The 24,904-nt window shown below is 43.7% G+C and overlaps 1 protein-coding gene across 4 annotated transcripts in view; it reads right to left on the bottom strand.

The window, feature by feature from the left end:
* Positions 1 to 24,904, bottom strand: part of DSTYK (dual serine/threonine and tyrosine protein kinase) — a 58,951-nt gene that overhangs the window by 8,686 nt on the left and 25,361 nt on the right. For all 4 annotated transcript variants that reach the window (XM_054027130.1, XM_054027131.1, XM_054027132.1 and 1 more), the window contains exons 3-10: positions 14,903 to 15,566; positions 8,940 to 9,172; positions 8,284 to 8,367; positions 4,766 to 4,942; positions 4,230 to 4,359; positions 2,987 to 3,143; positions 2,098 to 2,230; positions 276 to 389 (exon numbers count right to left, since the gene is read on the bottom strand). In XM_054027130.1, coding sequence (XP_053883105.1) covers positions 276 to 389; positions 2,098 to 2,230; positions 2,987 to 3,143; positions 4,230 to 4,359; positions 4,766 to 4,942; positions 8,284 to 8,367; positions 8,940 to 9,172; positions 14,903 to 15,566 — 1,692 coding nt within the window. The remainder of the gene's footprint in view (positions 1 to 275; positions 390 to 2,097; positions 2,231 to 2,986; positions 3,144 to 4,229; positions 4,360 to 4,765; positions 4,943 to 8,283; positions 8,368 to 8,939; positions 9,173 to 14,902; positions 15,567 to 24,904) is intronic.

The following is a 24,904-nucleotide window of genomic DNA, read 5'->3' as shown; positions in this document are numbered from 1 at the left end:
CCCACTTGCAAAATATTAATAATGCTTCTACAGCTCACAGGGACCTTGTAACACTGATATTTGTAGTAAGTGTTTTGAGAGTTCATGAAGAGTGCTATCAAAGTGAAAGGCATTTGTTCGTAAGTCTTCTTACAGAAACATCTAAACGAATAAGGCCATTATTTCATTTACTGTCAATGCTATGAACGATTTACTAGTTCCCTTTTGGCAGTGGAGAGAAAAAGGCTTTTAGGGACTAACCAAAAGAAAGTGAAGTGTAAAAAGATTTCCCTTACCAATACATTTTTAAGTTTGATGTCCCGATGAACAAGCCCCTGACTATGCAGAAACCGGATCCCTTCAACTACATCCAGAGCAATCTGCAATCGTGTCTCCAGTATCAGCCCAGCCTGAGGAAGAGGCACACAGGATGATTTAATAATCCTAGAAATGTAAGTTACTTTGTATTTGTGGGATTTCCTTGTCCTTCCCGGTAAATGCCATCTAGCTACTAACTGACCCTTTAACAGATGCAAGGAGCTCCTGCCAGAGCCATGGGTGAATGCCAGGCAATGGAATGGACTTGGCATGAGCGGCTTTTGTTGCCAAGATCCTGGTACATTAGTTTCACTAGGTTCTGAACATGGTATCTGTTTATCCTAGTCGGTTTATTTCTTTTGCTCAGTCATGATCCCACTATTTACTTCCAAAGTGGCTACTAAACTGCTTGATGGAGTCAGCCAGGACTGCAGACAGCAAGGTGAAAGGGATGGATGGGCCAACAGCAAAAAGGCCACATGACTTCTGAAAGTAAGGTATCCGAGACATTCCAAGTTGTCTGCTGCTAAAGATCAAGCGATGCAGCATCTTTTATGCCACCTTTACCAATACAGGCCAGATCAAAACAGTACAGTAGTCTAAGCCACACTGAAGCATTATGTAACCGTTACAGTAATGCAACTAGAAGATCTTCAGGAAGATGTTGGTTTTAAGATCACTACCGCAAGAAGTCTTGTTTCCTTTCACTTCTACAGCACACAATCTAGTTTTTTTTTATTCCTATATTTTATGCCTTTATGTGTTTAACTCAAACTAAGTTTGGTCTGCTCTACTGCTATACTGACACAGGGCACAGCATCCCGGCTTTGTGCTGTTTACAACAGTTTGAAGCACCAATTGTTCAATTGGGTTTGTCAAGCAAAAAAAAGAGAGTGTTCTTCACTTTCTGGTCTAAATAGTCTAGGATCACTGTTCTGTTAGACAGCTGCTGTGTTTCACCCCACAGTAGGATGTGCTTCAGTTTTGCAGCATGGGTGAAGTGATTCCCCAAAAATGTTCTCTGGCCTGAGAGGGATTTTGGAAGTGTAAGGTGCTACAGAACATAGCCGCAAACAGCAATCTGAAAAGTCACCTGAACAGGACCTCTCACATAAAAGCCGAGAGTTATACCCTGGGAAATTCAAGTACTGATTCCATCTAGCATTTGAGCCTTCAGCTAGTGACTTCCCTTTTAGGGGACTTTCACAGTCAGACTGATACTGGCAGTATGGTAGCCTGTGTAAAATAGGCCAACTTAAAATGGCCATTTGCAGGCCTGAATTCTCAGCTACACTAACGTCGCTTTACACCTCTCCAGCTGTATAAGAGGGCCTTCATATAAAGGAGAATTGGATCTATAATGTTTAGGAGCTTCCATAATTAAAACTGGGTCCAGTTATGTCAAAAAGTTCTCCAAGGATGTGCTCAGATGTATTTTTATGGTTGTTCTGTAGCCCAAATTTTACAAATCAAGGATACTGTCCACTTTAGCATTTAGGTTCCTGACTGTTTGAATCACAGACCAGAACTAGCTAAAGCTACATTTTACATGCAAACACAAAATTTGCAACAGTCACAGTTAAGTAATTTGCCATTCTAAGCACTCTGAGTGCCGCTGAGATTGTACATGGATGCATGACATGCCTTCCATGTATTGCTAAACACATACTTGCTCTGACTAAAGTCAGTTATAAACATATTGAGGAAAATGACACCTGCAAGTGGTAAAATAGACCAATAACTTTCTTCTACACCAGTTTATGAGTTCAGCTGGTGCTTCCAGCCATTTTTCCTTCTCACCCTTAGTCCTGTATAGAGATCTCTGTGCAACCGTTCCATTATCAGTAGGACAGCAATGCTGGAACCTCCCCCATAGCCGTAATCTATCACGGAGCCATGGAGATCTACTAGTCGCTCATGCTTTGGTAAAGACCTGGAGAAACAAAATCAGCACAACAGATAGACAATGTGACTATATTCCCCTAGATTACAATTCTGCCTATTTCCCCTCCTGCCCTCTTAAATCAAGCCTAGTCTCTTTACAAGGCACCCAACATCTGGGCTCTTAACAAGTGTAGCAGGAGATGACTGACAATACTACCACCACTCTGGCTACAGCAAAGGACAGATCACTGAGTCAGTGTGTTGTAACAGGAGGTCTGCACTGCAGCAGAGGCAGCTCTACACAGTCAAGGCTGGTTACGTTTCCTACACGGTCATCCCACTGTCATTTTAGTCAGTGAATGCAGACTAGCACACTTAGGGCCGAAAGAGTGCTCAGTACTAGATGAAGGGAGAGAGAGTACATCAGATACCAAGGCCAGGACAGTGAGAACTGTGCAACACCATGCAATACTAACTGACTTTTATTGCAGGAAGCAGCAGGGAATGGGAGTATTGCAGACACAAGAGAATCAGCCCTGGGGAGAGATGAGGCGGGGCAGCAGGTGAGCTTTGCACTGTCTTATCTATTCTACAAGTAGCATCGACAGTTATTTAGTCCTCACTCAAAGTTGTGCAGCATTTAGTGGCAATCCTCAGCACTGACCAAGTCACTGGGAGTGGTAAGGAACTACGTTGGACCAAAGTCTCTCTGCCTCAAGCCATGTAAGCCAGCCTGCGTAGCTACTAGAATCTAACCAGGTTCAGTTGGCATTTGCAGATTAGAGGAGAGTTTACCAATACACACCTCATATAGTGAAACTCAAGTGCAAGGTCATTCCAGTGCTTCTCGTCTGGAGGGACGACTGATTTGAGTGCACATGGGAAATGGCCCCCCCAACTATCACACAAGTACACCACTCCATATTGCCCTCGGCCCAGCTCACGGCCTAGCTTCGGTTTACCTGCAAACACACAGCAATGTGTCAGTTTGATCAGAGGTAAAGTTTCCATGTTCTCCCCCTCTAGCATAAGTATCTGGCTATGATGATGCCATGAACTGGACTAGTATTTCACATTCAGGGGGAGGTAGGTGGGTCCTTCTTGAAATCAGGTAGTTTAAATTGTTAGGTCAGTGCTAGACTGGAACTGGTATAGGCCACAATATTTATATGCAGAACAAGTAACAGCCCAGTACAAGCTCTCTCTGGACTCTTCTGCAAGTGAGACTCACCCCCATATGCTGAGGTACCAAAGAGGAAAAAGGGGAGTTCTATCTTCATTGCTCATTCAATCCTTTGTCTAATCTGAGACTGCCAACACAGGAGACATCTAGCAACAGTCTGTAAGTGAACAGGACTCTCATTCCAGCTAGCAGCATACAAGCCACATAACCCTCAGACAAGCTTTTTGGTCAGTACCCACAGAGTCTGGGTTTGATCCCATAACCACAGAGGCTGAAGGTTCTATATCCCATTATCAATCCTATGAATCGTCCCAGGGAGTCTTTCAGAGGATTTAAGATGGTCTTCAAAACAAATCTCTGCGTCTTTATCAAGCCTTCCTAAAAGTTCTTGTTATGCCCACAAATTTGTTGTAAAGTTTTTCTTTTTAAAAATGAGCACAGCATTGAAGTATATTTGATTTAAACAATTAGCCTTGCAAAGAGTTCTCTAATTAACACCCCTCCCCAGAACTCTCCCAGTTTTGAATCTACAAACTAATTGTTTTTAGCTATCCATCCTACTGCCCCCAATCAGCCTTCCCACAAAGTCCTATACTAGAAGATGAGTGAGGTTTTTCCCTTTCACAGGCCTGCAGGATTAGAAGCAACCATACCCAATACTTCGACTTAGTTGGTAGGTGTCAAGTAGAAGCAAAGCCAGAAGAAAACTAGCGTTCAAGCCAACACTATTCTAATATAATAATCTACAGCTAGATGAGGAGTCCCCCTTGCCCTTGCTCCCCCAATCCCTGCAGAAGCAGGACAGAACTAATCCAATACACCCTCCCAAGAGACTCTGGAAAGAAGATCGGGTATAGGTGCTCACCGTGTAACAACACATCCTGCAGAGACCTGCTCTCCAGCGAGAGGCGGGCTAGTCGAGGGGCATGGTCTTTCCGCACCTTCAGCCAAAGGTCTTCCGTTTTCTCCAACCTGCCTGAATGGCCAGCCTCTAGCTACCAAGACAGAAGGCCAGAGATGGTACGTGTAGAGTCATTCTATATGGTCACATGCCTCACATAGAAGCAAAAGGTGAAAGCAAGGTAAGTCACTGGATCATATGGGGTCCCATTTTCAAGATGGGTCATTTAATTACGGCACCCACTTCACTGTAGGGAGGGCTCCCAGTTAGCTTGCCATGCTGATGAAGCCAAAGCATCACAAGCCAGAGTGTCTCCCACTAGGTAGGCAATACTTCCACATTGAAGAGAACAGCAATGGGCTGACTATTCTGCCCACCCTTGGGCCATCTCACTTGTGACAGTTCTGGTTTCCCGGAGTGGCACTACACAGAAACCCCCAATTTGTTTCTTCTCATGGTGCTCTGCCTTTGCATTGCCCACCTCACAGCCCCACACCTACCTGTCGCAGAGAGGCTGCAAAAGCCTCATGAGAGCTGTTTAGCCTGGTCCGGAATTGGCTGCAGATGCTCTTCGCCAGCTTGGAGGCACTGAGGCTCTCAATAGCATCCTGAGCTACTTTCCGCTTCCACTCCATGGTGATAGCAGGTGGGCTGACCCAGGTAATCCGCTGAATTATCTAACAGAACAGGATTAAACCAATTAAACTGAAGGGCCAAATCTTCCCCTCAAGCCTCATATACTACTTACTTCTTAAGAGTTGGTCTGAGGGCAGAATCGGATTCAGAAAGAAGAGCAAGTATGGTTCTTTGAGATGTGTTACCCACACCGCTTTTACTCTTGACATGCAGGTGCCCAATGTGCACAAGTCCAGTTTCTTTTTCAATAGCAATGTTTCATTGGGGCCAAATCTGCAGTCCAAGCACCCCCTTGCTCCCTGTAGCTAAGCGGGCAGGGCCAGCTGCACCCATACGCCATTCCTTCCAATAGGGATCCCCTAGGAGCAGGACTCCAATCATCAGGGAAGGAGAGTGGGTCATGGCATCTTTGTGGACGACACATCTTAAAGAATCACAGTTACTATACGTAACCATTCAAGTTATTGTTCACAAAGATTCCACACTTTGGTGACTAAAAAGCAGTTTAGTTTCTTTTGAAGCAAGTCGGTCACTTGCTGGGGGAGCTCCTCTGTGCCAACCAGCCCATCATCCATTACAGATGCACCTTGATACCTTGCCTTCAGGTGGGCAGCTGCCACAGCTAGGCCTTAGGTGAACACCTATTGGCATGCTGAGAGACCAGAGGGTAGAACTCTGCTGATAGTACAGATGTTCCTGCCAGGAATCCATGAGCTGGAAGGATTAAGATGGGAAAAATACGTATCTTGAAGGTCAAGAGCAGTGAGCCAGTCCATGGGATCCAGAGAGGAGATTATGAAGTCCAGGGTAACCATGCAGAATTTGAAGCAATGGCTAAAAAAGTGTGGAGTCTCCCAACTTTGCAATTAGGATGCAGTGGGAATGAAGTCCCCTGCCCCTGAACTCTGTGGGGGTGCGGATTTCCTCTACCTCTCCCATTTATGTGAGGCAAGAGGTGGACGCCCTCAGCCTCTGACGAGAAAGGCCTCTGAAGAGGGACTTGGGAGATAAAAACAGTTTGAACCTGGATGGGATACCCCTTGCTGACTATCGTCAAGACTCACCAGTCCTTGATCCCATCCCAGGCTTCCTGGAAGCAGGACAGGCTGTTGTCAAAGAGAGGCCTGGAGGAAGGAGGAGCTGAGGGAGGTTTGCCCAAACACAAAAAAACAAATAAAACACCATTTTTGCTTGAAGCCAGATATCGTGGAGCAGACTCAGTAAAATCACTACCCCTTCCACAGCTGCTCTAAAGTCAGTAGCTGTGGCTAGTATTGAGACTAGTTTCAATCTGTATCATGGTAGCTTCCTCTCTGGGGCTGGGACATACAGACCCAAGAATCTCAAGGTGGCTTTGGAGTCTTTCAGGGAATTAAGTTCCTCATCCATATCACTATTAAAGAGCTTGTTGCCCTCAAATGGGAGGGCTGATGGTGACTTGGACTTCCAGTGGATTTCCTGATGCCTGCAGCCATGAACCTGTCTGCTGCAGCTGATGCATCAAATGCTGCTTGAAGTGCCAGTCAGGCAGTGAGCTGGCCTTTATAAGGGATTTCAATTCCTTGTGCTGGCCCTTCAGGAGTCTGTCCATAAAAATGGAAAGTGTCCTATAACAGAAAGTCCTTCTCTGGCGGCAGCACCTGATCATTTGCCACTCCTATCTGAAGGCTTGCTGAGGGGTATTCCTTCTTCCTGAAATAGATCTCAGTTATTGGGGTCTTTATCCACAGGGGTAGACTTGGACTGGCTTTGGTGCCTCAACTTTCCATGAGCTACCTGCCCTATAAAGACAGTCCCAGGGGTAGGGTGTTGGTAAAATATTCAAACCCTTTCGCAGGCACCTGGTATCCAACAGCCCCTTTTGATGTTGCTGTGACTGAGGCCAATGTATGCCAAGTCAAGTGGTCAGTCACCAGTGGACATGGCCAGTCACACCACAGAGGAAGGCTGCAGGACATTCAGAAGACATGCTCCTGGATGACTTCCAGTGGAATATCCAGGGTCTCCACCACTTTTAGCAAGGTCTTGGAAGGGCTTTAAGCTCATCCACAGAAGTAGTGAATGGGGGCTTAACTACTTCAATCTGCAGATGGAGATGGCCAGAGGCCGATAAATCTCTGGAGAGTAGTAATCTCCACCGTATTCCCTCTCACCTTCCAGAAACTGACACAGACAGGAGAGAAGCCCGAGACTGCTTCTTTGGTGAGGGGGATCTGGCTCTGGAGAAAGTGGACAAAGCTGACTTCCTAGAACAGAGGTTTACTTGTAGGGAGACCAGTACTGCCATGGCTGGTACGGACAGTGAGGATGACAAATGAGCAGGTATCAGGAGGACTGCTCTGCATCCCTGATGATCTTCCAGTGCCTCCCAGAGATTTTTTCCTGAACTCTGCCAGATCTCCACTGCTCCGAAGCACAACAGGCACTGGGAGTGCCAGTCATTCACAGGAACAACAGGTGCAGGATGGGCAGACCTTCAACCCCAATGACTTGGGGTCTGCCCTTGTACAGTCGATCTATACAAGGAAGAGATTCCTTGTGAAGAAGAAACCTTCTCACTACTCTGTTTAAGATTAAGTAACTAAAGCCAATTGGAAGAGAAAACCTATCAATCAACACTAGACAAAGACCAACATTTTTCCCCCTACAGTAGAGGAAAAAAAGAATGTACTAGCTGCACAAAGAGTAGGAACACCCATAGAGGAACCACAATGGGCAGTAAGAAGGAACTGATTGCAGGTGGCTGCTGCCCCCCACTCCTTATGCCTTCCATTATGAGGAACAAGAAGGTACTCCGGACACAGATACAGTCCCAAATAATCCAATCTCATGCACAAAGAGCGAAATCTGTATGGACACTCACTCAATGAATAATAGTGGTTTGCCTTAACATTTGTAACTAGCAACTGTCAAGTCAATTCTTTGCTTTGTGAAGCATCCAACACACTTTCAGGGGTACATTATTAATTTGCACATTTATGGTTTGTAAAAAAGCTCAGTGGTTTGAGCATTGGCCTGCTAAACCCAGGGTTGTGAGTTCAATCCTTGAGGGGGCCCACTTAGGGATCTGGGGCAAAATCAGTACTTGGTCCTGCTAGTGAAGGCAGGGGGCTGGACTAGATGACCTTTCAAGGTCCCTTCCAGTTCTAAGAGATGGGATATCTCCATTTAAAAAAAAAAAAAAAAAAAAAGTAGTAAGATTCTACAGAACATTCTGCAGACAAGCAGAAGTTATTAATATTTAGTATCAAAGTTTCATAAGCAATCCCTCAGCATTTATAATCCAAACATTCCATCATTGTTCTAGTACGCGAAAGTCAGGGTGTGATAGTAACTAGTTTATTTTACAGTCCTAGTAGAAATGAATGTAGAAAATTCATACCTGTTTGATCTGTTCCCACAGCATTCTGGTTACTGATGAGCCTGAGTGAAAAGTGACTTCAACGTGATAGGCTGCATTTAGTATCTGGAGTGAGGAAGGGGGGTGGGGGGAAATTAGCAAAGTAGGAACCATGACTTGCTTAATTTTGATTCTGTATGGAAAAAACTGACCTAGAACAAATAAGAGCACTGGTCCTGTAAATCTTGTATCTTGCCTCTGGCAATGCTCTATACTGGATGCTGCAGATGGCCCCCAGCCTACCTGACCAGACTATTCCGTGTATTTAATCCTTACCACACCCTTACATAGATAGGTAATTATCGCCATTTTACAGACTGGGAAACCGAGCGGGAGGTTAAGTGACTTGGCAGAGATCATACAGCAAGCCTGAGAAGAGCTGAGAATAGAACCTATGATTCCCCAATTCTACCCCTCTTCTCCAGCCACTACATCCGTTCCTCAAAGGTTTCGGCTTCCTTCTATTGATTTTAATAGGGCTTGTACATTATAGCCTTGCCCAACTCTTCCTGTTTTTTAGTGCTGCTCTCTTATTCCATCAGGATAAAGTCAAGTCTTGCTGTGACAGTCCAACAAAATTCTTTGTAAAAAAAAAGTAATGCTACGAAAATTCTCAGCAACTGGTTGAGCTACCATACCTGTTTGAGATAATTGCTCGTGATATGTACTGAAACATCCTGAGACTTCTCCAGACTCCTCAGGCATCTCTCCAGTGTCCCCACAAAGCTTTCACGCAGGTAGTCTACGGAGCTTATCAATTTGTTGGCAACCGCTTGGTTTAACCGAGAAATGATCAGTTCCTGGATTTGCTTAATACAACATTTAATGTCCTTGGTACTCACAGGTTCCCCATTCTCAGGAATTATGATGTCTGCAGGAAGGAAGGAAAGTTTTATACAGATAGGACACAAAGGCATTACAATTGTACTATTAGCTGTCAAACATGACACGCTGCTGCACACTGTGTTTTGCAAAGCAACTACAGCACAAGCTTATTCCAGCACTTGTCTGGACAGTTTCTGCTCACCCTCCACCCCTTCTAACACTATTTAATTATCTTGAGTTTTGACCTCTAGGTCCTGTTCATGCTATTGGACAAACTGCTGCTAACAGTGGTTTGTGAAAGAAAGTTAGTTGAAACAATGTGAACAGGGGCCCTTCCACTGCTCCCAAGGGAGCGTGATAGTAAGATTAAAAGACCGTGACGGACTGTGGGTAGGGCTTTGGTTTTGTTTTATTGGGGGGGGAGGGAGGAAAGAAGAGATGTTCTGAAGTATTCTGATTAGCACCGTTCTTTCAAAATCACTGGTCATGAAAGGGCCCTGTTAGCAGCCACCATGTTAAACCGTTACCATGGTTTCAGCCATAACTTGGTTGGGATAGTCATGATTTCTGCAGTCTTTATAAAAAGAAGATTAATACCTCTAAAGACCAGATTGTTTAATGGTCTGTAGGGAGCAGGAGTTTCACCCTATGTGCAAGCTTGTTCTACAAGCATGCATCCCACTGCACCCCTAGGGCCATAGACTCAATCTAGGACCCAAGACCGAGGTGAAAGGCTAACTCATTCACCATTTGACTCCTCTGTGTTTTCACTTTTAAACAAAGTGGTGTACTTGTCTTTGTTCACCTCTCAAGAAGAGGAATATTAGGAAGGTTTTATACATTCCTGCTCTTGATGTGACTAAATATTTTGCTCACCATTCAACTAACAAATGTTTCCAGGCTACAATAAAAAATAAAAAAAAGTGAGCAAAGCATTTCTACACATAGAACAACTTTCTTTGCAGAGAGAAGGTAGTTTCTGAAGCATATTCGAATGGTGGTTTGGGAGGGTGGGGGAATTCAGGCTGCCTGTTTTTAACTAACTCAGTGATTCCCAAACATTCCAAAGCCACAATCTCACCCCCTCCAGTTCATTTTCGGACACAGAATTTCTTAGTGCTGAGAACTAAGTTCAATGAAAAGTTATTTGCTCCACTAAATGCAAAAAAGTGCAAGACAAGTCTCTAAACATACTTTTTGATCCCTTGTGTGTCCTACTGCAATTTCAAGCCAACTTAATAGCCTGTAAGAACAACATACACACCACTGCAATGCTCGCGCCTGCTTGTTTACATTTATAGGATTATTATTAGCAGTAGTATTGTGGTAGCCCCGTCATAAAACAGAGCCCCATTGTGCTAGAAACTGTACAGAGACAGAATAAAAGGGGCCCTCCTGCCCCAAGGAGCTTATAATTAGCTCCCAATTGGACACTAAAGCTTGTTTTCAGAGGGCTGCCATACGAGTCACACTCTTGTGATGCACTTGCCAATCTTCCATCTAACCCTCAAGATGGAAAGTGAGAAGATTACCCTGCCCTCTGATTTCAAATGCACATTACAGCGATCTCCCAGTCAGAAATGAAATCTGGTCTCAGCTTTGCGGTTAAAAGCAAGGTCTTGTGCAAGCCACTTATTGCTGTACCTCAGTTCCTCCATATTATTCCTCACATCACAGAAAGATTATCTGGTGCTTATTCAATGCTTGATATACAAAATGCCAAGTATTATTCAATAGGTATCTAGCTGGTCAAGTTGCTACTGTGCATGCACCATAGCCGGTTTCCCCAGTTCTACAGCAACGCTCAGAGGTCAGGCTGGAGACCTGTATTTGAACCCAAAATCCAGAAGGAGATTCTAGCTTCTTTAAACATAAATCAAGTTACTGACTTATGACATCAGAGGCTGCAACAGGAGAATCTACCTTCCTTCCCGCAGCAAAAACTTTCTCAAATGCTGATAGCCCTCAAGTCACTATCTGGTTTTACATCCTCCTGAATGCCAAGCTCTAACAAACAGCATGCACACTGAAGGCTACGTCTACACTGCAATTGAAGGAGTGATTAGAGCACAAGTAGGCATACTCGCACTAGCTTTAAACTAGCTAACGCAGCTAAAAAAAACAAAAACAACAAAAGCAGTGAAGACGCATCAGCACAGGCTTTGGCATGGGCTGGACAAGCTTACCAGGTACTTGGGGTACATACTTGTGTTTCTAGCCTGTGCAATCATGTCTTCACTGCTATTTTGAGCTGCACGAGCTAGATTAAAGCTAGCTGTCGGTACACCTCCCCAAGCTGCAGTCACATCTGATTGGTTGGGTTGCAGCACAGATCAAGCCCGAGGACTTGTCTAGCTCCAAGTGCAACATGTTGCCCATAACCCAACTCCCATTCACACAGTCGCTAGCTCCAGTTAAATGATGCTTTAAACTCTAGCTAGCTGGCCCATCAGGGGATGTGGGCTGAAGCTTGAGTGCTGTTGATGCTCAAACTAATAATGCAGTGGGGAGTCAATTACTCCAGGCCACTAATACAAACACCGTTACTCAAGTATTTCAGTGTGGCCACTCTCACTCAAGCAGAGTTAACGCAAACCAACACTGCAGTGTAGACCAACTCTTAGGCTTGGTCTACACTACCCCCCCTAATTCGAACTAAGGTACGCAACTTCAGCTACGTGAATAACGTAGCTGAAGTCGAAGTACCTTAGTTCGAACTTACCTTGGTCCACACGCGGCAGGCAGGCTCCCCCGTCGACTCCGCGGTACTCCTCTCGCCGAGCTGGAGTACCGCAGTCGACGGCAAGCACTTCCGGGTTCGACTTATCGCGTCCAGACTAGACGCGATAAGTCGAACCCAGAACTTCGATTTCCAGCCGTCGAACTAGCTGGTAAGTGTAGCCAAGGCCTTAGTGATTATGGCTGTACTTACGTGAATGATACAAAGCAAACAAACATTTTAAGTCACAGAACAATCCTTCTCCCTCCCTCCCTACTAATGGTGACTGCTCTCCAGAGACAAAAATCTGGATACATGGTATTCCACTTGCTCATTCGCTACTTTGTAGCGGGTGCTCTATTCTACACCTTCCATCTCTCCTAGAGGGCTGCACGCATTGTTTTCCAGTTTTAAAATTGAAGTGCAAGTCTAGAGATTTAGAAGCCTCCTTAGAGTACTCTGCGCCTTTTGAATGTAAAGAAAAGCAAACTACTTCCTCCAACCTTACAGCCGAAAGCTATTTTCAATTTCTTTTCAAGCAGAAAGCCTTCATGTCACTTCAAAGTGCATTTCCATCTCAACGTTCCTTCCTGAAGAAGCAAAAGTTATCGCAAACCATTGCGTGACAAGCAAGAGAAAGTTTTATAAAACCGGCCACATCAAAGCACCCATTTGTTGCTAATCATGGGACTGTCTAGTGCCCCAGACCAAAAGACTCAGAGCGACTAAGTTACTTAAAGTTTAACCATTCACAACAGTTAATAAACCCCTCTCTCCTGGAGCTCAAAAGCTACCAACAGACGTTACACCTCATTGGGAAGTGCATTGGGAAGCCACGCATCTTCAAAAGCAAAAGACAACCCATGGCATTCAGCTGGCAAGAACAGAGCAGGTTTTGCTGGCTCTTCCCAAAAGAGGGCCCCAAGCCTAGCCAGGATTGAGCTTGGTCATTTCCACAATAGGAGAAGGCAAAAAGGACAGTGAGATTTCCTGCCCACATACAACTTCCAGGGTGGGGCGGAGGTTGTGCAGGATTTGGAGACCTGTGCTCAGGGCCACTTCCTGTTTATGAATTCCCAACAATCAGCCCACCCCAACCCTTCCTTATTAGGGCACTGTGGGCTATGCTATTGCCACTTTGGGGATGGGAAAGAATTTCTCCCCATTCCACCCGATTGACCAAGATTGTTTGGTATTTTCACCTTCCTCACAGAGAGACCCAGAGGTTGGAGTTTTGGGCAACAGGAGGGCTGGGATTCTCCTGCTCCTGGAGGTCACCGTTAGAACCTATGTGAGAATTGTTTAGCTGTTGCAACTTTTGGAAGGTGTGCCGTGCAGGAATTCTCTGATTTAGACTCCAGACCCAAAGCAGTAACATAATAGTGGGCATCCGAAAGGTATCGCCTTGTGAGATGGGGCAACGTGTCTATTTCCTCATCCCCACCCCGAGTCAAATGCAAACCAAGGGCTGGGATATTACCAAGGGGCAAGTGCCCCACCACTGCACTTCATAGCAGTGCTGTTTGGCTGTCGAGGTCACCTGTCACCTCAACTGCCAAAAAAGGATGATAGTGGGCAGCTGGAGGTGCCCTGAGAACCTTCTAGTGTGATGACTGGCTCCCTTACAGTAGGAGCAACCCACAAATTGACAAAGGATCAATGTGGTGCAAGTGACTGCACTGGACTGTCCCTGATGGGAACTTTGGATGTAATTTGACTAATAAAACTGTAGCCTGGTTAAAACCCACACCACGTGTCCTTGCCTTCTTCCATGTGTTGAGCATGCCAAATAGACTTTTGGGCAATAACCCATGCTTTCTGATGCACCACCAGGTGACTGCCCAGAGGTCAGCAGGAAACAAAGATAGCAGAAGGGTAACCAGCCATCTATATAGAAGTGTTTTATTTTAGAAGGTTCAATACTGTAAAGCTGTTTAAGTCATCAACTATGAAAGAAAAAGAAAGGGACTTTAAATTCTAGGAGTGCAGGGTAGAGTCTTGCACTCCACAGTTTTCTTTTAGAGATTTACAGTGCTCACAACTACAGCTAGGCAAATTAGCAATATTTCAGTCCACTGACAATTAAAAAGATTGGTTGAGCTGAACCAAAATGAAGGGGTTTTGTTTTTTTTATTTTTTGGCAAAAATATTTGGGGGGGGGGGGGGAGGCAAGCAAAATGTTTCTATTTTAGAATATTTTTTAGTTCCTTTAATAGTATAAAAATAAGTTTCTAGAAAAGCAGATTCAAAGGTGTCAAAGTGAGAAGTGCTCTAAAAAAATTCTGAAAAAAAAAAAATGAGGCTCTATGACCAACAATTTGACAAAGTCAACATGAATTTCCATAATGTTTTGATATCACAAGCCTGCATTTTTTTGCTGAAAAAAGTTGATTATCCAGTTCTGACTACTCTCAACCATTTTCCCACCACTAATGTAGGCAATTACTGTTTCCCATTGTAAGATAGGACATTAAGGCAAAGAGGCCAAGGGCTTGTGCACACTTGAAACATGACAGTGATACAGCTCCAGCGCTGCTGTAATGGTTCAGTGTAGCCACTGCCTACACAGATGGGAGGGGCTCTCTTGTCAGCATAGATAATCCACCTCCATGAGAAGCAGAAGATTGGAAAAATTCTTCCATCAACCTAGCACTGTCTAGATCTGCTTAACTACGTTACTCACAGGCATGGATTTTTCACACCCCCTCAACGATGTAGCTGGGTCAACCTAACTTTTTAGTTTAGGCTAGGCCTAAGTAGCCTGCTCTGGTCTACGCAGCATGAATCACTGTCAGACTTAATTAGAAGTCAGGCATTCCTGGTCTAGTCGTGTGCTCAGACCTACTTCAGTGATCTGCTTAGAGAAAATAGTCCAGTGTAGCAGACTCTACCAGTTGATTGTTTTACAGATTAAATGACGCAGAAGAGGTCATGCAGGAAGGTAGACCTCGTCTGATCCGGATTTACATTGGCCCAGGAAGCAAAGTTTGTGGAGGGGCTTATAAATTCAGTCATCCTCAGATATCTGCCCATCTCTCTCCTCTTACCAGAGATTACCTTTGAATTCCATGTTAGCAGCATCTTCCAGCAGCTCCTCTTTCATGTTGTTGAGAGTCTCTATGATCATGTCCTTCATCTCCTCCTGCTTGCGATTGGCAATACCCATCAGAGACTCATAGAGCTCATTCTCCTTCTTGCGTGTGTACTCCAGCCGTTTTGGGGTGATCTGCAAATCTCGTTGCATGTCAAAAGCCTGGTTGATGAAGATGTCCAGGCAGCGGCAGTGCACCATGTTCAGGATGGTAGCTACATCCACCAGGTGCTTCTGCAGCACCTGCCTGGAGAAAGTGCTCAGGAGACGGAATTTCTCAAATTGCTCCACCAGCATGCTCTGGGCTTTGGCATCAGAACTAGGGGCCCCACAGCTGCAGTGGTTGGTACTCAGGTAGTCTAGGTCCATCAGCTGACAGTAGAGGGATGACTTCTCATTCTCAGTCTTTTTGGGAGAGATCAGTTCAGCCTCTGACTCCGGCACTTTGCAAAAGAAAACAGGCAAAGAGAATTTCTCTTGGATTTCCCGCAGTTCGTTTTCATCAGATGCTGACAGTTTAGCCTCACTGATGGCAAAGGTGACGACAGGCAAGACATGGTTCACGTACTCTCCCAAGGTGACCTCAGCAGACTGGAATCCCCGACATGGGGCTACCACAATGTCCACCTCCTGAAAGAGTAAAAAAGGGAGAACACCACATTGAAGTTTTAGAAATTAACCCTGCTAGTAACTCTCCCAACTACCCTCTCCCCACTAAAAGTTCATCCCTGTGGTGGGACCCATTTCATGGTCTAAACATGCAATTCCCATGAGTCCATGGAGCTGATTGGAGCTTCTCCCAGATCCTTGTATTAGCCTACAAAAGTCATTATTCAAGGCTCATTTCTCATCCTTTTGGGTGTCTACAGCAATACTAGACAATGAAGCTTTGGAATCAGCAAACAAGGTTCAAATCCCGCCCAAGTTTCACATGGCAGCATAGGATCCATGGTCTTAATTTTAGACCTCAAGCCTCTCTCTGTCTTGCAAGAGCTTTTATTTCACTTTCATTGTGAAAAATGGAGAACTGAGAATATATCCTAGCTCACTTCAATATTTCAGACTTTTCACTTGAGTCACTTCATTTAGAATTTTTCCTCATTGTGTCTCGCTGAGATATGGCTAGAATGCTTCAGATCAGCTAAAGCTACTGAAGTCACAAGAGCCATGTTTTTGTGATTCAGCATTGAAGGTTTTCTAAAATACTATGATGATTTTTAGGACAGGAATTAGTGAGAGCACACTGCCAGCCTAAAGAATGAAATCAGTTGATCCGCAACACAAGAATAGCTATGGGAAGCTTGTGCTATATTTTCTCTGCTATCCACTGGCATGACTCAACCCTGTCTTGAAAAACCCCCATTTAGGGCCAGAAGAGAGTTCAGCCTCCCTGGCCTATTCAGTTCTCGGTCCATTTCTAGACTGCCAACAAAGGGCAGTTAGTGTGCAGATATTTCTGGACACTAGAAATTCAATTGCATCAACCAACTCGTTATACATACACTAATGCAAAGTTATCATACTGAGGTGGCTTTCATTCACTACTGCACAGGATCTGAACTAGTTACTAGAGCGGGGGGGTTCTCAAACTTCATTGCACCGTGACCCCCTTCTGACAACAAAAATTACTACATGACCCCCAGGAGCGGGGAACAAAGCTTGAGCCTGCTAGAGTCCCGCCACCCCAGGCGGGACTAGGTGAGGTGGGATCAAAGCTGAAGCTCAAGGGCTTTAGATCCAGGTGGGGTGGGCTTGTAACCGGAGACTTGCCACCCAGGGCTGAAGCCCTCAGGCTTTGGCTTTGGCCCCAGGTGGTGGGGCTCAGGCTTTGGCCCCAGCAAGTCTAACGCCAGCCCTGGCGATCCCATTAAAACAGGGTCATGACCCACTCTGGGTTCCTAACCCACAGACCTAGAGAAAAGGCTATTCTATAACCATTTCCACCATCACCACCATTCAGGCCTCCATGCTACCTCTCAAGAAGCTTGTCCAAGATGCCAACATCCTCAGGCTAATTTTAAAAATAAGACACTACTTACTACCAAAGTTTCCTTTTCATTTAAGGCTATGTTGCAGCCACATTTGTTTACCTTATTTGGCCAACAGGTGGCTATAAGACAGTTTAAGCGCTCAAAGAGTCTGATCAATGACTGAGTTAGTGTTAAGAGCAGATGCCTTCTGTATTTATACCTTTGGCAAAAGGAATGGAAAATCTTTAACTAGCTTCACTCATTTCTTTGTTTGTTGACCTTGAACCAAATCTTTAAGGACCGTAACAGAAAACTCAGGGATGGTCCATTAGTTTTACCATGGGGGGGGACAAAAAAGTTGCTAGCCCTTCTCCCAGGTGCAAAAACAAGTACAACCGCACATCACAACACATGCAAGCAGCCAGTCAGGTAAATTTTAGGTTGTGTGGGGACATGCAGGAGAGCTTTTACATTTTCTGGCTAGAAGCTTCAAGAAGTTCTTTGATCCATTTTGCAGTTATTTGTACTGGTCCTCTTTAGACCAGCTGTAAGTGTCTGAGCCATACAGGATCAACAAGTCATGAAAAATCCTGCATCAAGCCTCTTCTCAACTTTCAGCGTGTATTCCAAGCACACCGTTACTGCCCTGAATAGACTCCTATCCACTGCTAGTGCAACCTGTAGTTACTGCATAAATGAAAATGGCTAAGTGACCATTATTACAGTGGGGTTAAATACGATGACAATATAAACTGCCCAAGTTTGTTGATATGCAAGCCAAGAAGTAGTACAAGTTAACTTCCTGGCACTTCCAGTAGTGAACTTGTCCCTCATCCTTCCCACAATATACTCATTTGTAGGCTCTTCACCTGCCTATGGTGAAAGAGGCACTGGCCACTGCTAGAAGAAATACCCAAGTTCAAACTGGCACACCTAAGTTGCCAGTCATATCCTAGGTTTCTAATGAGTGATTCAAGCATTGAACATTTCAGCTGGAAAGGTAAGAGTTCAGTTTTTGGCGTGGCTCTGGGACTCTACCACCTGAATAGGAGTTAAATACAGTTAGGAGGCTGCATTATTAGCTACAGATAAAATTCATATAGGGTATAACTTTACAGAGCTAGACCACATATTTTTAAAGCTACAAATGGTGTTCCCACACTGCTCATAGACGGAAAGGCTCCAGGAGAATGCCTGCCCTGTGGAGTAATTGCCCAAATGACTGCACCAATAGCTGTCTAGAGGTTGGTCAGAACTGTAATACTTTGATTACTGACAGAATGCCCAGTGAATGTTGCATATGGACATCAATAAGCATTGCAACACAGTAAGAATTAAACAAGTCACACTTGGGCCAGTCACTTATCCTCTCCTCTGTCACTGAGATACTTGCCTTCTTTTCTCAAGTGCTATAGAGCTAAGTTTTCATATGGGTGAAATGGCTTGATGAATTGGAAGGGGAGGTATATGTAATTAACATTTACAGATTAGTTTTTTCCTGATTCAAAGTACTCTACAAATGAGAATCAACAATTTGAGGTAGTCAAGTATTCACACCATTTCAATGATTGGGAAACTGAGGTAGTGAATTAAGTGAATTGCCCAAGGTCAGAGTGAGTCACTGTCCAAGATATGACTGGAACTCACTTCCTAGGCCTGGTCTACACTATGACTTTAATTTGGATTTAGCAGCATTAAATCGAATTAACCCTGCACCCGTCCACACAACGAAGCCATTTATTTCGAAATAAAGGGCTCTTAAAATCGATTTCTGGTTGTTAGTGAATTACCTACCATTTGGTCATTTGGAAGGGGTTGATGACAATTGATGAGCTGTTAAGTATGTACCGATGGTGATGACAGCAACAGTGTCATTCGGGTGGGATGAGTCTGCAATCTTCATACCATTTAGACATTGGGTACAAGTACAGTATCAACATTCTAAATACAGTTTTTGACATTTTGGTTTACGGTGCAACCAGTAAGATTTCACAGCCAAGAAAGAACATTAGGAAGGCATCTTAAACAAATCAGTGCTGTTCCTCAAGATTCTGCTATTGGCTACCATTCTTGCAGTATCAAAGTCCCTTAGGTGTCTGGACCAGATGTAGAGCTATCACAGGGATCCTCTCATGCAAGTACATTTTTTTTTCCTGGAGATTCAACTAAGAAGAAATGTTAACAGATCCTTAGGTTTCCATTCCAACATCAGAGTTTGGCACAGTATGCAGACTGCTGGAGAAGCCAGTGGCAGAACTGCATGTAAAAATCCAGATGCACTCATGAAATTCTTTGGAGAAAGCTTCACAGTAAGAACTTCAGTTTCTTTGATTGCAACTCCAAGGTTCTCCAATCTCAGAAATACAGATCCCCAGTTTTCATGTTTACAGACATAGTTCATTACATGAACTGCCTCACAGCCCTGGGCTTGTGCTACAAATAACTGACTAATGTACAGTATCACCATTTTAGAAAGGAAAAAAAGATTTAATTTTAAATTAACTGGAAATGCATTTACATAGCCAGGCAAAACTATTTCAATTTGATTTAATGGTGTTGTCTTTAAAAGCCACGAGCAAAGTATCCCAGTTAGTTTCTCTGCTGTGGAACCAAGTGGAGGACATGTCACTCATTTCCACAGAATCTGAGATTCTAGGCGTCTCCTTTAAAATGTTCCTAGAGATTTTTGCTAGGGGTGAAGTGCTCCCTGAGATGAGAAATAAAAACACTCCAGCAGTAGAGGCCCAAGAAAAAGCATCTCTCTTTTTAACTACAAAACAACAAGAAACAAAATTTAACATCCATATAAATGTGAAAAGTTTTTGAATTTCAGTATTGCCCTGCAGTGTTGGAAACCCAATCAGTATTGCATTAGACCATGAAAAGTCATAATGAAACACAAGAACTAGGCAAAGGTGAGAAACATTCCTTTTTTTAAAATTGAAGTAGCTTCTTAGACTCCATCTTCAGGGTTGAGCTGTGGGAGGAGGGCTGGTGGCCCTAGAGCTGAGCAGTTTTAAGGATGCAGTTTAAGATTCACTTTCACTTGTTCAGTCCAGACCTTTATTTGGACAATTAGATTATTTACACAGGAGGTGAAGTGCTGGAGGAGGAGATGAGATTGTCAGTACAGCTCATTTTCTACCTCTGTACTGAAGCCAAATCTCACTCTAATGGATGCAATTTACTCAGGTGTAGAGGGTTAATCAGACAGTTCTGATATCTGTGAGATGCTTTCAGATCCTTTGATAAAGAGGTGCAAGGCAGCAAAAATACTGTCACCCTTTGGGGTATTCAAGAAGCCCTAGGTAGGATACCTTGCCTTTGTCCACAGGGGGTTGATTCAGCCTTAGATTTAATTTAAGCATGATTTTATCAAATGCATAGCCCTTTGAGCTTTTGAGTAAACATTCACCTAGTCAGCATTATTTCAGTATTATTTGTTTCCAATAGTAGTAGTTTCCTATTTAAAGAGGGGGGGGGGGGGGAAAGAGGAGGCACAAAACAATTCTGCTAACAAAAGCGAAAGAGAACAAGTTACAGCTCAATTTTAACTAGCTAATCATGATGCATGCATTTTTACAGCTTCCATTTAGCGAGTGCCTAGTTGCCCAGTGCTTTAAATGGATTGCTCCTAGGTGTCCTGCATCCTGGTGCGCCACTGGTTGGCACTGCAACTTGGAAATGCCAATACTAAAAACTTACAATGAAGGGCCAGCTCTGAAACAAAACTTCCTTTACATTTGATGAAGAGTTAAATATGCCCCTTTGGGTGTGGCTGAAAGGATCACAATTCTGGATGCTACTTTATTAAGAGTTCAAAATTTCTCCCAAATAATCCAGAAGTGAAGGCATAAGTGAGATCTTCACTGTGCACCTGAAGGAGCTACTCTGAGCTCAGAGTGGGTGGGGGAGAAATACATGACTAAATTTTTAGTCAAGTGAAAGACTTGAGTAGAGTAGTCTCCCCGCCCCCCCCCTTTTTTTTTTTAAAGGGTGAGGGGAAAAAAGTCTTGCCAGCAGTTTGCCTGCTAAACTAAGCCTGTCATGGGACTCCCAAGCCCGTAGCTAAACAAAAGTACAAATTAAAGAAAAATTGGATGGGCAATTCTGCAATATTCACATTGAAAGATGACTCACATGGATGACTATAAACAAAGGAGGAAGCTAGTACTGTCTCTAGGAGACGGGGGGTGGGAGAAGGGCGGGGGGGGGGGGTGGAGAAGAAATGCAGTGCGAGCAACTGGTCCTTGTTTTAGCAGAGACCTTGTAGGGTTTTCCGGCAACATTAGTAGAAGCAAACAAATGAGGTTAGGAGGTAATTTACCCCAATTTATAGCACTTCTCTGAATATTTCCATATGCTATTCGGTTGTATGTTCTTAAACTTGGATTACAAACTCTTCAAGGCAGCAATCTAGTCTTCTTGTGTGTGCCCTGCAGCATGTACACCTATGGAAATATCTTGGAACCTTAAGCAGTTCTCACTAAATTAGAGCTCTCAGTAAGTATGCGCTGCTGTATCTGGCAAAAGCTTCAAATACATTACTGTCAAATAATTACATCCATGTTTTCCCAAAGTTAAAACCCTGTCTAAAATCAAGACTTATTGAACACTTGGAGACCTAAACACCAACTCCACAACTATCTGGGTTACAATTCTGCTTCTTGAGCGAATATTGCCCAACATATGTTGACAGCACCTATTCAATAAGAACTGCAATACAAAATAGCCAATTAGGAAAAAGGCATTCCATTCTCCTCTCACTCTGACAGCCTATGCATATTTCTATGGACTAAATTCTGTACGTCTCTATTCAAGGGCAGAAGTTAGCCCCAGTACTAAATAAATAATAAATACAGGTAAAAGGAAAAACACTATAGACAATACATAATGAAGAAGAGAAACAATTAAATAGCTTATTGCACCGGGATAAAGATCTTCAGGGACACAGCCAGTTACCTTGTACTTTAGGATAAAAATTGGCAGAGGATTGCCATATTCTCATATACCTGCCTCCTATTCATCTAAGAATGAGACTCATTTGCTGCTTCCAAAATGACCCTACCCCAGATTATTAGACCTGGGACAGTTTCATTTTCCATTTATTGGGGGAAAGACTTGTAGTTAGAGGTGCTCAGAGGAGATCCTTTGTTAACCAAGCTTTTGCTGTTGAGTCACACTAAGCATTATCCACTCGAAGTCTCAATTCAGTATTTCAAGTCCAGTACTCTTCTGATTCCAAGAATAGATCCACCACGGAGCACAAACAATCAATGCAATCACTAGGTGAATAAATCAGATGCTGCTAGGGACAAATTACACAACTGTGCTATAAATCTGAGGTATTTATACACCCAGAGCACCTCACCATCTTTGATACTTTTACCCTCAACACCCCTATGAGGTAGGAAAGTACTATTATCCTCATTGAACACAGACTTCAGGCATCAAGAAATTAAATGATTTGCTCAAGGTAACACTAAGCATATGGCAGATTACGGAATTGAACCCAGAACTTTGAGTCCCAGGCCAGCACCCTAAACTAAAACTGACAGTAACACTCTGTGACAGCACCCTTTGCAAATACAAGCTGTCCATGCTACTTTGTTTCTTTGGATAAAGACTGTCTGTGTCATTAATAGGAATCCTGCTCCACTATGGAAAGTTTGTGTTCTTCCATCAGTAAAAGGGCCAATTAAAAAAGTCTACAGATAACACTCAAGAGATACGAAACAGTTTGAACGGTGTTTAACACTAGACTTCTTACCCTACTGCAAAAGCCACAGAACCTGCCCCATCAAGAGAGAGAGAGAGAGAGATCACTCTAAGCCAGGAAAAAAATCTGAAAGTAATGACATTCAGAGCATAGCACAAGACCCAGATTCTAGTTTTAATTGGATACGGGTGGAAGGAAATAGGAATTTCACAGTGATTGTACTTCTGAGAATACCCTACCTCTAGCACTGAACCCAGGTCAGACCTAAACAGAACAGCTCTCAGACATTTAATTCTGGTGCTCAGCAAAAGCACCTCAGTCAAGCTTAATTGCAGCAGTGCTAGATTGTGGTTGGGAGGAACAGCTCAGCCAGAATCCAGCCATATAGAGTACATCTACACTGCAAAAGGTAACGTGGCAGCAAACCTCAGAGCCCAAGTCAACTGATTTGGGCTTGGGTACAAGGCTAGAAATAGCAGCGTAGATATTCGGGCTGGACCCTGGACTCCAAGACCCCTTCCCACTGCTGGGTTTGAGACCCCAAGCTCCAGCCCAACCCAAAATGTCTTCTACACTGCTATTTTTAGCCCTGTAGCATGAGCCTGAGTCAGTTGACACAGGCTCCGAGACTTGCCACCAAGGGTCTTTCTTTGCCGTGTAGACATCCCCTTAGGGTTTTACACAGAAAGTCAAAACCAAACATCTTAACTGGTCTCAGAAACAAGACAGGAAACCAACGTATACTTCAGAGCCTTTGCGTAGAATGTTCTTTACAACCAACACCAAATGGATAGGCAGTCATTCTTTGCCACCTGTAACGGACAAATGGTGAGGAGAATTCAAACGTAACTGCATTGCATTGGTGCACAAGCAGCAGTAGCAAAGCCAATTCAATGAAGTTACTGACCCACCTACTTTTGTTACCCGAGATAAAGAGATAAAACGGAAAGTATTGACCGCATGTGGCAAGTACTGTTTCCTTACATTTTTATTGGGAATTTCCTGTAAGCACCTACAAGCCTCAGACTCCACCTGCATTCAAAAGGTAAGAAAATCACCCCACTAAGAGTAAAGCACAAAGCAAGACTGATCTGTGATCCAGGGTATAAAGGAAGTTTCAGTCTGTGCTTTTTAGTTGTCTAATGTTTTTCTTTGGGATGCACAATATTTCAGAGATCTCAGTTGGAACCTCTAAGCACTATTGATTCAGCAAAATTAACAAGTGTTTACTTTCACCATAAATCTGTCTGGTTACATTGATTATTCCTCCGTGATTCAGATGCATTCCTTTGTACAAGTGATCCCCAAGGAGTAGAATAGTTTTGCCAAATGTGGGGTTTTGGGGGGACCAGTTACATTATAAATATGCCTAAGAGCAAATATACCTGCCAGCACAGAATTGTGCTCCCAAACCACCATACCCACATAGAGTCAGATTCCTGGCTCTTCTTTCTGTGAAGCAAGATGTTTATTTCAGCTAGGATATCCTTTAGTAACCCAGAAAAAGGTAGCAAATCCTATCCTAAACACCAAAGATTGTCAAGCTATAGGTTAACACGTTAAGACTGCTTAACATGTGCTGACTGCATAATGCTCCAGATCTGCTGTGTTCCTACAGAGCCTTACAGAACCTTCTATGATGTGCTGTCGCTTAAGATCCACTTTGTTCTTTATAGAAAAGTGAAACAGACATGGTTTAAGTGCCCGGTCCAAACCTGCCTATGTAATTAAACATCTTGCCCAGATTTTTTTAAACCCACACAACATCCATTACAAGCAATAGATGTGTCAGCATTTCCAGGATCAAGACTGAATTCTATTGGTAAACGTCTTAAGAGACAGAATTAGAGGTTAGGACCATTATGAGAAATATCTAAGTCAGATACAGAACAAGTTCTACTGAATTCAAATATAGGTCTAGTAAGCAAGCGTTCAGAGTCCATAAGGCAACACCACAGTCAAGCCCATTCTAATTTTTTACAGCATAGTAGCACAATGTTTCTTCAGTGACTCTAGTAAGGGGGAGATGGTGTCACTAACAAAATATTTGGCACAAAGATCTGTAAGCACCAATCTAGATAAAAAACACACTGTTAGTGGAGGAAGGAGTTTAATTATTAAAAAAAATAAAAAATAAAATAAAAATGAGACTATCAGGAATAGCATCGGCAGCAGCTACAGCGAGGGTATATTTGCAACTTGATTTTTCAAAAAAGTGTTGGGCTCCTTCAGCTCAGTGGGTGTCAACAGGAACTGGGACGCTCAGTGCCTCTGGTAAA

This window comes from Malaclemys terrapin, chromosome 4 (genome assembly GCF_027887155.1).
Source record: "Malaclemys terrapin pileata isolate rMalTer1 chromosome 4, rMalTer1.hap1, whole genome shotgun sequence".
NCBI classification, from domain to species: domain Eukaryota; kingdom Metazoa; phylum Chordata; order Testudines; family Emydidae; genus Malaclemys; species Malaclemys terrapin.
Note: the sequence above shows the minus strand (reverse complement) of the source record. Positions and strands in the feature narration are given on the sequence as shown.